This window comes from Perna viridis, chromosome 2, assembly GCF_037379345.1.
Source record: "Perna viridis isolate PV_CMFRI_1.1 ecotype Kerala chromosome 2, ASM3737934v1, whole genome shotgun sequence".
Lineage (NCBI taxonomy): Eukaryota > Metazoa > Mollusca > Bivalvia > Mytilida > Mytilidae > Perna > Perna viridis.
The window spans coordinates 65477146-65492349 of NC_142446.1; the positions used below are offsets into that span (position 1 = coordinate 65477146).

Below are 15204 nucleotides of genomic sequence, written 5' to 3' on the forward strand. Positions count from 1 at the left end.
CTACAAGACAAAACGTTTTAGTGACATTGTTGACTTTTTCTTTTTAAGAATTGCATGAATGCCAGATACATTCAACTGAGAATTTAAGAGTGAATTATCCTTCATCTACCTGGTAAATGTATTAAATTCGTTTAAAAATAAGATAACAGTAATAACCATTCAGTTGTGAACCATATGTATGTCAATGATGACAAGATTTACCTGACGAGTTCACACACTTAATAAATTGTTTATTTGTATTGAAAAGAAAGTGTAGCTGAAACTGAAAGGTACTTTGATATATTTTGCCAAAGGTTTCGCCGACGTGAATCAGCGAATAATATGTCAACACAGATTGCTTAATGAGCATATTCTTTTCTAATTAGTACTAGTGATGCGGTTCTTAATAGACATCTCAGAGCATTACTATTATTACATGCACCCTAGGATTATGTGTAATAGTAGATTTCGTGTATGGTAAGAAGTATGTATATTTATTAAAGTTGAATTATTTCAATGTTACTTTTTAATTGATATAAGCTTCACAGTTTCCTCAGTATATATTGGAGAGAAACGGTTTAACAGGCGGAAGCAATGAGATCATGTGATGATCATGTAGAAAAAGAAATAACACATACGATTTTGTTTTTATATAATGATTTATATCAATTTTTCTTTATATATTAAAATAATACATAGCGGTTAATTTTATTTTTGTTTACAAACGGAAGTAATAATAAGTTTAAATGACCACCTGATTAATCGGCAACTATCCGCAATAAAAACACACGATTAATCATTAAATGATTACACAAAACATCGAACAATCGGACAAAAGATTAGAATGATAACAGTTTTGTGTTGAATGGAGGTCATATGTCTACGGACAAATGTTATATGATTGAAGTTAATTTCAACATAATACGAATCTCATGTTATCTAAAGGCCGTTTGTCATATTTTTGTAGAGAGAAATAATCCCTTTCGTAAATAATGCTTATGTCCAATATCCAGTAAATTTCTAATAGTTATTAAACGGTTCAACTTTTAAACTGAAGAACACTAGATTCATATCACATCAAATTAAAGTAATTACCTTATCACCGCATACATCTTTCACAAAGGGAACTCTAAAGTTGATTGATTGATTGTTGGGATTTAACGCCCGAGCAGCAATATTTCAGCTAAATTCAGGCGATGAACATGAAAGGGATGATAAAATGAATATGAAATGATAATGATGACATGAAACAAGGGATGGGACACAAGGATAATAGGATCGACAAATTTTGATTCCCACAAGATAAAAGGGTGGGATGGTAAAACGTTTTACTGTCATTAAATATGGTACGTATTTATTCATTTTAATTTCCACTAAATTAGTATATCATTTTCATTTTATTCATGGTCACAATCGCAAACATGGTATGAAAGAAAATATTCAAAGAAGAATTGCATAACGTTTCATTCTATATTCATGTAAGTTTTCGTTTTATTGTACATATGAATGTTCTTTTTTTCATAAAACATTTTGCTGATTACAAAGAAAGAAGCAAAGAAGATTGACCTGATCCGTTAGTATAGATATATTTCACGACTAATAGATTTTCTTGCTTTCTTGTTTACATTAGCAAAATCAAGATAGTGTGCTTATCAAATATAAACAGAAAATGCCAAGAGGAGGAATTTTATCCGGGTTACAGTACACAGTTGAGAATAATCCACCATGGATAACTACAATTCTACTAGCACTTCAGGTAAAATTTATTGGCAAGGGGATTAAAATTAAAATGATATGATACATAAGATTAAACATTGACACAATGGGATATTATTTTCATGATACTCAAACTTTCAAATGTTCCTTGATGTTGTAAAATGAGATCACAAATCATAAAAATACTTTATTGTTTTCGTTAATCTGTTCTTTGCATGATTCGTATTTTGAGATAAATTGCATAAAATGTTTAAATTCTTAAATATTTATATGAACATTATTTTCTATTAGCATTACCTTCTGCTACTCAGTTCAAACTTAGCAACACCTGGTCTCCTAGCAACAATAGTCTGCGCTGCGGGTGACATACACGTGACGTCTACATTATTGGGAAATATGTTGTTTGCCTGTGGACTATGCACCGTTATTCAAACATTTCTTGGTGTAAGGTAATACGATTAATTTACGGTGTAGTTTAAGAACTTACGAACTACAATACATAATAGTTTTTACTTCAAAAACATATAAATATTTCTGTCAATTCATTCGCCTGAGGTTTAACTTGTTTAAAGTGCAAAACCGAAGATAGTTGCCCCCAAAATATATTTATCAAAATTTGCATATTACAATTTACAATAACCGGTACCTAAAACACTGATTTTGGTTTTGAGTATTTCTTATATATATATATATATATATATACATTTGATTCCAACGCTGCTGATGAGACGTTATTCTTGAAACATGTATACAGCATGTCGAAAGTTGTCATATATCTGATTGGTATCTTTGGGTTTTACTATCATCTTGTTTTTTGTTTCTCAAATTATTCCTTAATACCAGTTGTTTTTAATCTATTAACAAGTGTATAATGAAAATAACTGCATAATTTTAGACATTTTTCGCTCTATATTTGAGGTTATATATATATATACATATAGAAGGGTCTGAAAAATTCCCAACGATGTTAGAACTAATCTAGGGCTGTAACTTAGTACACGATGTATGGTAGTACGGGACAGTTCATCTAGGTGTTACTATGTAGGATAGATTAATCCAACGAGGAGGAATCACCCATAACAATGTCGTACCATTATTATGGGGTTTCTGTTAACAGGCTTCCAATTGTACAATGCCCCGCCTTTGCCTACATCGTCCCAATGTTAGCACTGACTAATTTCGAAAAATGGAAATGTCCAGAGACGAATGTCACATTTACTGGTAACACAGACAGCAATACCAACAAAGGTAAATAACAATATCCCCGATTTTGACCTCGTTTTCGAAAATTTCAAGCAAAGAGAAGTTACTCTTACATCTGATCGACTGGTTAACTGTCCGATGGCGACAATGGACAGAAGTACACCTCAAATTAAATATTTGACTCATTGTAGCTGCAGTAAGTACATGGATACGTTTAAATAATTAAGTAGTTTAAGGAGATACACCTAGCGTAAGGGACACAACTGTTGAAAGCAGTCATGTGTTTGTATCATATTTAATTTCCCCAAAAGCCCATCAAGCTTCCATTTGAAACAGAATGACATCAGTCTAAGTTACTTTGATGCTTACATGAGATTAATGATTAATGTAAAATGCTGAATACAAACATTCCAATGATTTTTTTTTCCTTACCCTAGCCCTACCTCCTTAAATTTCAAATAAATATGTTTACTCTGTTGTTCCTTTTTCCAATAAGACTGCCAACCAAAAAGTCGCGTGTCGGTGAGTAACCTCTCTTTGAAAAACTTGCTAAAACGGCTTGCATTTCGTAATTATGAAAAACGGCCATTTTATCATATTCCTTTTATAGAATTCTTTTAAGTGACTTGGACGATGTTGTATTTAGAAGTGACTTATAGCCGTTATGGGACATTTGATGGTTATTATTGCTATGGTTTTTCTTTTTTGTGTGTTAGAACATTTCAAAGTAGCTGTTAAAACAAATATTTCTTGTGAAAATATGTTCATATTGTGGAACAAATTATTCACTCATACCTGATATAGTTAGTCATGTCAGATTGTTTTGTATTTCGTTTGTTTTAACATTTTAGGAAATATAACCGACGAAAATGAGGAATACTGGAAAGTTCGTTTAAACATGGTAATGATAAACAACTATGACAAATCAAAAGCATACATTTGCCTGCCTTTTTTGTTCATGTTTATGTTAAAGACTTAGATATTTCTATATAAAATGCAACTTCAATTATTTTGGATTACATGGAATTTAGAATCATAACAAATCGGGTTGTTCAGTACATTGATTTGGTCGCTTTCATTAATAGAACGAACAAAATTACAATGTAGATCGAGATTATGCAATAGTAACAAACATTTAAACTCTGATACATAGCAAAATACTTGATACAAATTAATATTGAATCTCCAAAATGATCTTCCTCATCAAGCAAGAGAGACTTTAACATTTGCAAATAATAGTTCTTTTATGTGTTTGCAGAAGTTGTGGTTTCGCTGAAATTGCCGATAAAATAACAAATTTTGAACACCCTTCCCTCACCATCAACTTCAATTGTTGATATTGATCGGTTCACGAATAAAGTTTTGCGTGACAGTAGGGTTATCAATGTCAGCATTATATGATTCAAGTCTATCAACAGGCGTACTTGATTTATCTTAAATTTTCCACGAATTATCATAGCGGATTTTAAAGAAATCATCTTTACTTCAAATAGCACGCTGGATGTTAATTTTGCTCCATGTCTCGAATATTTAACACAAATAAAAGACTTCATAAAACAAAACGGGCAAAAAAAAATATAATAATATATTATGACGAAAATTATACTTTAACAACTAAACCAAAGGTAAAACCTGTGCAAAGATACCGACGAAATCAACATACAATTTAACAAATATTACGAAACTATTGAGGTATTCTGGTGTTTCGTGAAAAGCAGGTGAGGCATACTCTACCGGTGCCCCTAATCTTAGCTCCATTTTATCAGTGGAGTCCGGGTTGCTCATTTACTTTTTTTTATTTCTACTTGTTAATTTAGTTTTATTTTGCTAGAATCTTGGCTCCCATGATTACTCTTAGGACATAACAATTCCAAAGGTGTATCAATAGTGAAAAAAGTGCAAAGTATATTTTCAAAGGCAATCAAATTTTCATATTTTACATTTTGATTCAGATAACAGGTTCTATAATGGTAGCCTCTGTATTTGAAATATTTCTTGGGGCTAGCGGTGTTTTAGTGATTCTGTTGAGGTTCATAGGTCCCTTGACTGTAGCACCAACCATAATGATGATGGGATTAGGTGTAGTGGAAACCGGTTACAAGATGGCAGGAACCCACTGGGGAATCGCTTTTGGGTAAGCTGTATATATAATAAATATAATAAATAAATTCAATAAATTAGTAAACAAAATAAAAAATAAAGGTACCGAAGCATCAAATCAAATGGACAATTCATACACATCAATCTTCATAAATCCAAAATACGAAAATATAAAACAGAGACGATCAATATTTGCCACGAAGAGAACAGCACAGTGCACAACTACATACAAGAACTGAAGACAAGGAAAGCAGAACAGCACGCAAAAAAGTAAAGCACTTGCAATATGAACTCCAACAAAAAAAAAAAAACGGGAGTGACGTCGGGTGCTATAAAAGAGTAGGCATGATTTAAATCCGACATTGACATGCTCGGTGAGCTGACAGCTCGTCAAGAAATAAAATCAAACCGAAGATATCAAGTGTCGTGGGGGGAAAATAATTGTCTTCAAATTATTTGAGAAAGACTGTTAGGCAAAAACCTATAAATGTTAAAATATCAAACATCAATTAAACGAAACTTATAAGGGGGCAATAATCGGCGAGAAAATGTTCTATAGAAATGAAAAGGGAATTTAAGGTGTATTATTATTACAAGAAAAAAATGATGACCCAAATTGTCTTTTTAGACATGAAATAATTCCATATAAGTGTTTTTCCTAAAAAAGTATCTTCCAACAGTTTAACTATTAGCGAAACTGAAAATCCTCTTCAAAATGTATATGAATTTTTGTACAAAATCGCCTATATTTAGGCTAAATTATCTCGAAATTAAGTTCGAGAACCTATGATTTTTATATTAAAATTTTACAGTATGTTCGTTCATTGTCATTATTGAGAAAAGAAAAGTTTCTCTTTGATTTAACCTTCAGAGATTTACAAGAAATTTGTTCTCATGGAGACATTTATTTAAAAGCAAAAACACAAAACACAAAACAAACACATAATAAGCAGTACATTACATTCTGATAACCTACAAAATGAAATATATAACCAATGAGTTCAAATTAAGGCAGGTTACGAAATTCGATATTATTTGCATAACTCATGGACAGCAATTTGTTTTTTTTTTAGTCCTGAAAACTGAACTTATTTTGTTTCAGCACAATAGCACTTATAATAGTATTATCTGAGTGTATTCCAAAACTGAATATAAGAATTCCATGCAGGCGACGGTCTCAGGGGCAAGAAAGAAATGCAAACCAAGAGACAACAGACATTGTCTTTCATAAAATGTTTTCTGTAAGTTTCCTCAAGCATATAAAATCTGGTTCGATCCAAAAGGTCAAGTATGAATATTGCATTTTTTAGTCCATAGAGTTGGGTCAATGGTGTCAAATTCTGAACATGATAAAAAGTTAGAAAACAAGCGAAATATATCCAAAAATACATTTTATGTGAAAATTATTGGTACGCCCATGGATTGGATGCCAAAAATAAAACTGAAATCACGAGAAGGGACGAATTCTACATTCCAAAAAAAAAAAAAAAAAAAAAAAAAAAAATCCAAACAAATAAGAAACAGAAACATAATGAAAAATAAATCGATCGAAAGAATTCACGACACCTGAACTGATCATTAAGTGTAAGTATTTATAAGAATCAGGTAAAATGGGAAAAATTTTGAAACATGTATGTGAAAACCCCACCGATCTGACAATAAAAAATATCACTCAAGGATGTTTCCCTATTTGAAAAGACTATTATTTGATCTCTGCAAGATTGCATTTGCACAGAAATTATTCAATAGAGTCTTAGAAAATGAGATTTTTGACAGAGTTGTCTGCCCTTGAAATGTTCATTTTCCGTGCATTACATTCAATTTAGCTCATTGGTCCAGCATGATATGGAAAATCTTGTCCGTTTTCCTTTATTCTGATGGGGCAAATAGTTAATTTCACTGTCAAAATGATATTTTTTTCATGCCATGTTTCACCTACTGCTTGATTCTTTTAGGGACTGACACTTAATGAGTTTTTTTCCTTCTCCTGTTGATGATATTAACTGAACACCTTTTCACCTAAAAATTTACTTCCAGCATATTTCTATAGGTTATATTATCGGTCTGTATCATGTGGCTGCTGTGTTATATTTTGACAATATCAGATGTTCTTCCGACGTCAAAAGACAGCTATGGCTATCACGCTAGGACAGATCTTAGGGACAGGGAACTTAAATCTGCAACATGGGTTTCCTTTCCATATCCAGGTAAATTTATATAGTTTAACAAAAAATTGTACGTTTTAAGTTCGATACAAGTTTATTTAGTGGATTTATGCGTTCTATTAAAAAATATGCCTATATGAATCAAAAGCAGATAACCAACCATAAGCATCAATTCAGGAATAATGGTTGGTAAGAAAGAATACCTAAAATGCATGTTTCAACAAAAAGAGTAGTTAATATATGAAACAAAAAGTAAAATTCGACTTTTTTCAATGGAAAATTGCAAGGTCGCGGAGTTCTCAACAACACGTATACATCTACTACCATATTCCATACCAAACCAACGAAAGAAACAGATGTTTAATTGTAAATGTGACTCAGCACCAAGTGTCATGTGAAACCAAACCGGATAAACGGAGACAAGTAGCGGCAGACAATTTATACTTAATTGGTATTTTTCAGGGAAATTTGGTGCTCCAACATTTAATTATGGGTTATTTGTTGCCTTTATTGCTGGGGTGGTTACATCTGTTATAGAATCCATTGGTGATTATTACACATGCGCTAGAATAGCCGGAGCTGTTCCTCCACCTGCCTCCGCAATCAATAGAGGTAAAATTCATTTACATAAAACTGAAGGAGTATACAATTTTGTTCGGTAAGCATATTTCTATTTACAGAAATGCATATTCAGAATTACTTTTGTCCGCAAACCTAACTTAGGACGATATTTATAAATCTGAATATGATATCAAAACAAGTGGATACAATATGAAGCACCTATTCAAATTGTTACCTCTTTTGTAAAATATGTGTCTAAGTGCCAAAATGAATTTTCTACATCTAAATCATATTATACGCTGATTTTGTTGTTTAAGAATGATGAATCTTATATTAAATGTAGGGCATCTGAGGTAATTTTTATGAAGTAAGTCCCCTTTTGTCATTAAATATGCAAGAGTAATCAAGGGGACCACGGTTATAGCGGTAATCAAAAGAATGTAATCCAGGGACAAAGACCAGACATGGGAAACAGACATACACATCAAAGAACATAAAGTAACTAAAATCATACATACAAAGTAACAAAAGCATTGTGCTGGAAATGGAAATTGCCTGTCATTGGACGCTTCTACTTTCAGATTAGAAAGATGATGAAGAAAAACATTACTAGTAAATATTGCGGCAACTTTTCATAAAAATTCATGTCGGCAGAAACATGCTGTTGAAAAATGTTTGTGTTAGAGAAAAAAAAAATTAGTATTCAACAAGAAATGGTATAGCATAGCTCGCATTGTTTAGTTGACTCACATCAATTAAAGTAGCGGTTAGGATTGGGTATTAAACATCGGTGGTATCCATCATGCGTCTAAAACAGCTAAATCATTCAAATATCTAAAGATTTCTAATTTTACAGTTAAAAAAAAAAAAAAAAAAATCATCTAAATTAACGTTATTCTAATTTCGCTTATGAAATATTCAAGTATATCTTTTTAATACTTAAGCTATTGATTTTCTTTTTATGTATTTTCATTGAGTTTATTTTCTTTCCTAGGTATATTCACCGAAGGCATTGACTGTATTCTGTCGGCATCAGTTGGACTTGGATTCGGCGTTACCTCATGTAGTCAGAATATAGGTGTTATTAGTTTAACAAAGGTAAGCCATAAACAAGATTTTTCCCTAAGATGCAAACAATTTATAGATATAGTTTTAAACATCGAACCTGTCAAATGTTGTATCCATCTTGTGACAAATAAGTACCATTCCATGTTAAAATCAGGATATAGGTGGAACACCATTATTCTCGATTATGTTTGCCTCAATACTATTCCAAAATTCTAAAAACTATTAAGATTAATCTTGAAGCATCTGTGACGTAGATATTGTTTTACTATTTATATAAAAAAATGTAGAAAAATGTTCCCGCCATTTTTCCATTTTTCTACTAAGTTTGGCCTATCAATATCTGAAAATGAGAAGCTTAAAAACCCTTAGATGGTTATTCTGGAGGCTATAAGTTATTAATAGGCAATGGTATCTTTTCGTTTTTTCTTCATGCGCCACACGTCAAACACATTTTGGCTGATTTTTAGACAGAGAATAACTAGATTACTTGTAAAGAGCGCTTGCTAGATTATTATATTAATGTATCAAAGTATCAAAAAATTTCAAATGCAGCAATGCTTTTGAAATTTGCTATTCATGTCAAAGCCATACGAATAACAATATATCACAATCAATGTGGCTACATGAAAAACATATTTTTGGAAAAAGGCATCACACATCAATACAAAAAAAATCAGTTAAACAAATTCGATGAATTGATATGCTGTCGAAATGCACTTACAAGTGTATTACAAAATTAAACAGTGTTAACGAACGAATTGTTTCCACAAATATTCAATATTGTAAACTTGGTGAACCAGAAATGAGAATAGGAATTTAGCAACTAATCCAGGAATATATGTCATGATGTAGATGTGTGTAAATTCCCTGACGGTGTGAATTTGTTTTGCTTTACAAATGATATTGAACCTGGAATTGAGAGACAGAAAATTGAAGAGTAATGATTTGTTTGTGGGTATTAAATCGAAACAAGCAAGTAAAGGAGAACAATAAAAAATAAAGGAAACCCAATTACAACTGTTTTTCCCCAGAAGCTAAGTGTTTTTTTTTAAATCAGAAGTTATTCCGTGCATTTACTATTGTGACTTGTACCGTAAATATTCCAATATCAACACTATCCTATTTTGTCCTAAATAATAAAATCAAATAATACAAGATAATTATTACACATGTTTTTTAAACGTCGGCCTATCATTTTAGGTTGGCAGTAGACGAGTCGTTCTAGTTGCTGGGTTGTTAATGATGGTGTTTGGCTGTTTTAACAAGTTCAGTGCTTTTGTAGTCACTGTCCCAGATCCAATTGTTGGAGCATCGTTCATTGTATTGTTTGGTAAGCCTTTCACATTTTCAGTTTGGGTACCAGCATCCTGTTCATACCAGTTGTATAAAAGCATATATGTGTATGGTTATTAAAAAATGGAACGCGTAGCTAGCATTAGTAGGGCAGACAGTGATATTTGCGTCTTCAATTTACTGCATGTTTACTTCATCTAACTTCATAGAGATCAACAAAAGACACAACACAATGTTTTTTTGTCAATTTAAGATAACTACCCTTTAATCGGTTTCATTTGAAACCACCAGATCTCAACTCATTCTCTGCTCAAGGCTTCCCTGTTACTTATATTTATATTTTATTCTGTTTTCACCACATTGCATCTTCCTCTTTGGAAAACGAGAGGTAGATTTCTTGGCAAAGTTTGTATCATCAAATATTTTCTACCTTAAGCACATATGAGTTGGAACATATCATAATACAAGGTACACTAATTATCGAACGAACAGTTTCCGGAAAAGGTAAAAAGAAATGAAATCGAAGTCAACTTATGTACTATAATACTAAGTAAATGAAATCTGCAGTATGGACTTACAGAAAGACATTTGTAACAGTATGCTTTTGTCTAAAATTTCATAAACCAGAGACTTAATGGAAACTAACTCGGGAAAATAAGGCTTTCAAGCATAATTATCCTAGGTGTAACCGCCTTGCATTTATTGAAGACGTTTGGTGTGATCTATGTAAGCATTTCCTATTTTTAAATGAGTTTTATGATGGTGTATTTGTAGTGTTTTAGCGGTCTTTCTACCAAGGACGATGATTATGATTTACCGTCTATGTACTGGATTCCTAAACTCCACAAGAATCCATACAAACAACGTTTCATAGGTGGATCTGCAAAATATAACACCAAACCTCTTTCAAAACTTTTAACTTCTATACTCACAACTGTCAAAGAGGGTCTGCAGTCCTACTACAACACTTGCTACTCCGCAGTGGTATTAATTCACTGTGGATCCTGAAATATTCGGAAGATCTTTTGGAGACAATCAGTTCAAGACTATTATCTGAATATAATAGCATTAAAACCTATGATTTTTCAACACTTTATACTTCTATTCCCCATACTCAATAAAAATCCCGACTTAAAAACATTATACATCGTTGTTTTTCCAAAAAAGATGGTAAACCTAGATACAAATATATAGTTATTGGTAGAGATTCCTCATATATGTAAGAAATAATTCCAAATCATCTTCAAAATATACAGAGGAAGATGTTTAAAAAATCCTGGAATTTTTAATCGACAACATATTTGTCCAGTGTAGTGGACATGTTTTTCAACAAACGGTCAGCATTCCAATGGGAACAAATTGTGTTTCTTCACTTGCTGACCTATTCCTTCACTCTTATGAGCTGATTTGATCCGAAAAAAAAGAATATCGTTTGGCTAGATCCTTTAATCTTAGTTTCCGCTATATAGATAACGTATTATCTTTAAACAATCCTAATTTCTGGAATTTGATACATCGCATCTGCCCTAAAGAACTTGAAATAAAGCATACTACAGACACTGTAAGGTCAGCCTCATATCTTGACCTACACTTAGAAATCGATGGTAGAGGAAAGTTACTGACTAAACTTTACGACAAACATGATGACTTCATTCATAATTGTCAACTTTCCTTTCATCTGTGGCAACATCCCTTCAGCACCTGCGTATGGAGTGTTCATATCACAACTCATACGTTATACCAAAGCGTCCCGAACTACGCAGACTTTTTGTATCGCACTAGAACTCTAACAAATAAGCTTCTGGGACAGGGTTATGTTGCTGCAAGTCATCACTACAGAAGTCACCATGAACTCGTGGATCGTTATGGTGTATCCATCTGCACCATGAAAACTGATTTATTCAACGGGTCATGGTTTTCCTTTCCTCGTTTGTCTACCCCGGAATTGACTAATTATGAAGAACTCGGCGGGTGTTTCTATAAAAGCAGAGGACACTTACCCTACCGGTGCACCTGGCCCATACTCCCAGTTTTTAGTGGAGTCCGAGTTGCTCATTTGCTTTTGTTACATTGTATGTATGCTTTTAGTTGCATAATGTCCTGTGTTGTATATGTCTGTTTTCCATGTCTGGTCTTTGTCCCTGGATTGCATTTTTTTTTATTACCGCTATAACCTTGTTTCCCTTGATTATCATATTTGTTCATTTTTCTTTAAATCATTTTTGAAGAATGGCAATTGTAAAATCTTAGGTGTTTTGGCTGCTGTTGGTGCGTCTAACCTGCAGTATGTGGATTTGAATTCGTCACGAAATATGATAGTATTTGGATTATCAATATTTATGGGCCTTACGATGCCACCATGGACAAAGGAAACTGAATCAATTTTCAGAACAGGTATATATATATTCTAGCTCTTAAAAATCTTAACAATGCCAGTTTCAAAAAAATTGATTTGGTAAAATATCGTGTTTTCAGAACAAAAGAGTCAGCATTTTTTAAAAACGCTGTCAACAAACCTTTACCTAAACGGGAATTTCATATCAATTCTTAAAGGTGTTATCGTTTTAATTCATATATTTAAAAGTATTTGTAAAAATAAAATAAAGTAATAGCAAAAAAAAAAAAAAAAATTTAAATAAAACAAAAAAAAAACAAAAAAAACAAAGGCATTGTATACTATGTTTCAGGGAATGAAAATGCCATGCAGGTAGTTCTTGCGTTGCTAGGAAACGGAATGTTTATGGCATGTTTTACTGCATTGGTGTTAGATAATATCATTCCAGGTACATATAAATATTGTTTTACAACAAATTCCTTTTCATTCAGTCAATATTTCAGTTAAACATTACAATGATAGATTTTCGTCATTTATCGCTTTGGCTGTTACAAGGAAAAACAATGAGTGATGATAATCTGATTATCACTATTTTTGTCATTTCTTTTGTAACAAAATTGACCGAATCCCCAGTAGTACGAGTACAGTGCATTAAGTTATTTTTGTATTTACAGTGTCATTACCCTAACGACAGGAACGAGTAGTCCCCCCTTAATCCAACATTGAATGCTCTGTTGCATCCTATAAAAGATGACCATAAATGGTTTACAGGACATACCACTTTATTTAGCGTTCTGTATTTAGACCATAAGTTATAACATTAACATTATAAGATACAATATGCAAAGTGTTGTCACATAATCTAGATCTTCAGAGTACAAATATATAAAGAATAACTGTGTCACATATTTTCTATATATGTGTTTCTATGATTTGAATAAGGCCACTCCCGTAATATTCCAGCATAGTTTTCCCTGTAGTTTTTAACTGAACGTAGTGTATGCTTTTGTAAGAATGAGGCAATTTAGGAAAATTCAGAAACATGCATGTAGAAACTCCACCGATCGTGCAACATAATTTCAGTCAAGAATGCATTTTCTATTTGAAAAGACCATTATTTAGCTATGCATCACTGAATTTTGCTCAGGATTTTTCCAAAAAATGTTAGTAAAATATGGCCTTTGACAGAGTTAGCTGCCCTTGAATTGTTCATTTTCAGTGCATTTCAATTAAATAATTACTCAATATACCGACATGATATGGTAAATCTTGTTTCCTTGGTTCTGGTGGTGCAAACAGTCAAATTAAACTTTCGAAATTGTGTGTTTTTCATGCTTTGTTTCACCTACTGCCAGATTCTTACAAAGACGGTGTGACGGGGTCTTCTAACGATCGGACACAATGATCCAAATTTAAACTCAATTAATTATAAAAACAAATGTAAATATGTGTCTAACAATTGCTGAAAGATTGCTCTTAGGTACGATCAATTCAGGTTAACCATAAGCTGATAGTTGCAACTAAAAGGAATGAACATCACCCATAGGTAAATGGGAGCTATAATTGACCACTCACTCAAATTGTAATGTTAAAAAATATTAAACACGTTACTGTATTGCAAATTTCTATTTGCAAACAGGCACACGAGAGGAGAGGGGAATTTCTGTATGGAGAGAAATTTCATCAGTCCAAACGGAAGAAGACAATAGATACTCTTTGTCAACCTATGATCTCCCATTTGGAATGTCAAAACTGCGATCTTGGAAATGGACACAGTATATTCCAATAAGTCCGACATTAAAGGAGGATCAAATCCGGTTTCCTACTTTAACATGCTGTAACTGTAAAAACATGGACGATAATAATACAGGGAGATATGAGTTAAAAACTGATAATCCATGTTTTGACCACGAAAAGAAATAGTGAGTTCATAAAGAGGACTTTATCTGTAAAAGAGATTTTATGTTATGTTTAAAATTATGATGTATCATTTAGCTTTGGAAATTTAAATGTAATTCTACTTAAAATAGACATGAAACAAAAGAAATATTAAAACAAATATTTATGAAACGCCTGTATGTAAAGTAAAGTATGATAGATAGTAACTTAGGCAATGTTTCTATGCTTAACATCACATCTGGAAAATTTTTATGAACGGGTATAATACTGATTAAATCATGTGGTAATCTGACCGGAATCCTTTATCTTTGCACGGTTCAGCGATCCATTGCACAGGAGTTGGCTTGCAATGGAAACACTAGTTCACAATCTAATTATTTTTTTTCTCTCCATTATCTGTAAGCTCGTGTGAATTTAGTGCAATTGCGTCATTTTTAAACAGAACTTTATTTGAAATTCCATAAAAAGGGAAAACTGTAACTTCATATTGATTTAAAATATACCATGGACTTTTTTGAATCCTCGAAAACATTGATTTTACCGAAATGACAACGTTTTTGGATTGAACGGTAAAATAATAAAAAAACAAAAAACAAAAAAAAACTTTATCTTCACTATTATACTCACAGCTTTTCAAGAGGGTCTCAAGTCCTACCTCGACACATGTTACTCCGGTGGTTGTATTAATGCAATGTGGATGCTAGAAATTGGAAAGATTTTCTGGAAACATTCAATTCAAGATTTTTATCAGAACACAATAACACTACAATAAAGCCTGTGATTTTTGTACTTTTTATACATCGTGTACTTCTATTCTCCATACTTAGTTAGAATTTTCTTTATTTGCTGACCTATTTCTTCACTCTTACAATGCTGACTTTATAA

General features: G+C 32.3%; 1 protein-coding gene across 3 annotated transcripts; it reads left to right on the forward strand.

Annotated features, from left to right (window-relative positions):
• The first annotated feature begins 175 nt into the window (after positions 1-175).
• LOC148626516 (solute carrier family 23 member 1-like) lies at positions 176-14611 on the forward strand. Of its 3 annotated transcripts, none has more exons than XM_088570546.1 (14): positions 176-463; positions 1610-1735; positions 1987-2144; positions 2813-2943; positions 3750-3799; positions 4851-5032; positions 6101-6239; positions 7049-7205; positions 7626-7775; positions 8719-8822; positions 9993-10122; positions 12336-12479; positions 12773-12868; positions 14060-14611. In XM_088570546.1, exons 2-14 carry the CDS (start codon positions 1649-1651, stop codon positions 14341-14343), a joined length of 1812 nt encoding a protein of 603 aa, XP_088426672.1. In that variant the 5' UTR covers positions 176-463; positions 1610-1648; the 3' UTR covers positions 14344-14611. The 3 variants fall into 3 exon arrangements, with proteins under 3 accessions (XP_088426672.1, XP_088426671.1, XP_088426673.1); XM_088570545.1 differs by having other exon boundaries at positions 176-456; XM_088570547.1 differs by having other exon boundaries at positions 177-269.
• Positions 14612-15204: the final 593 nt, after the last annotated feature.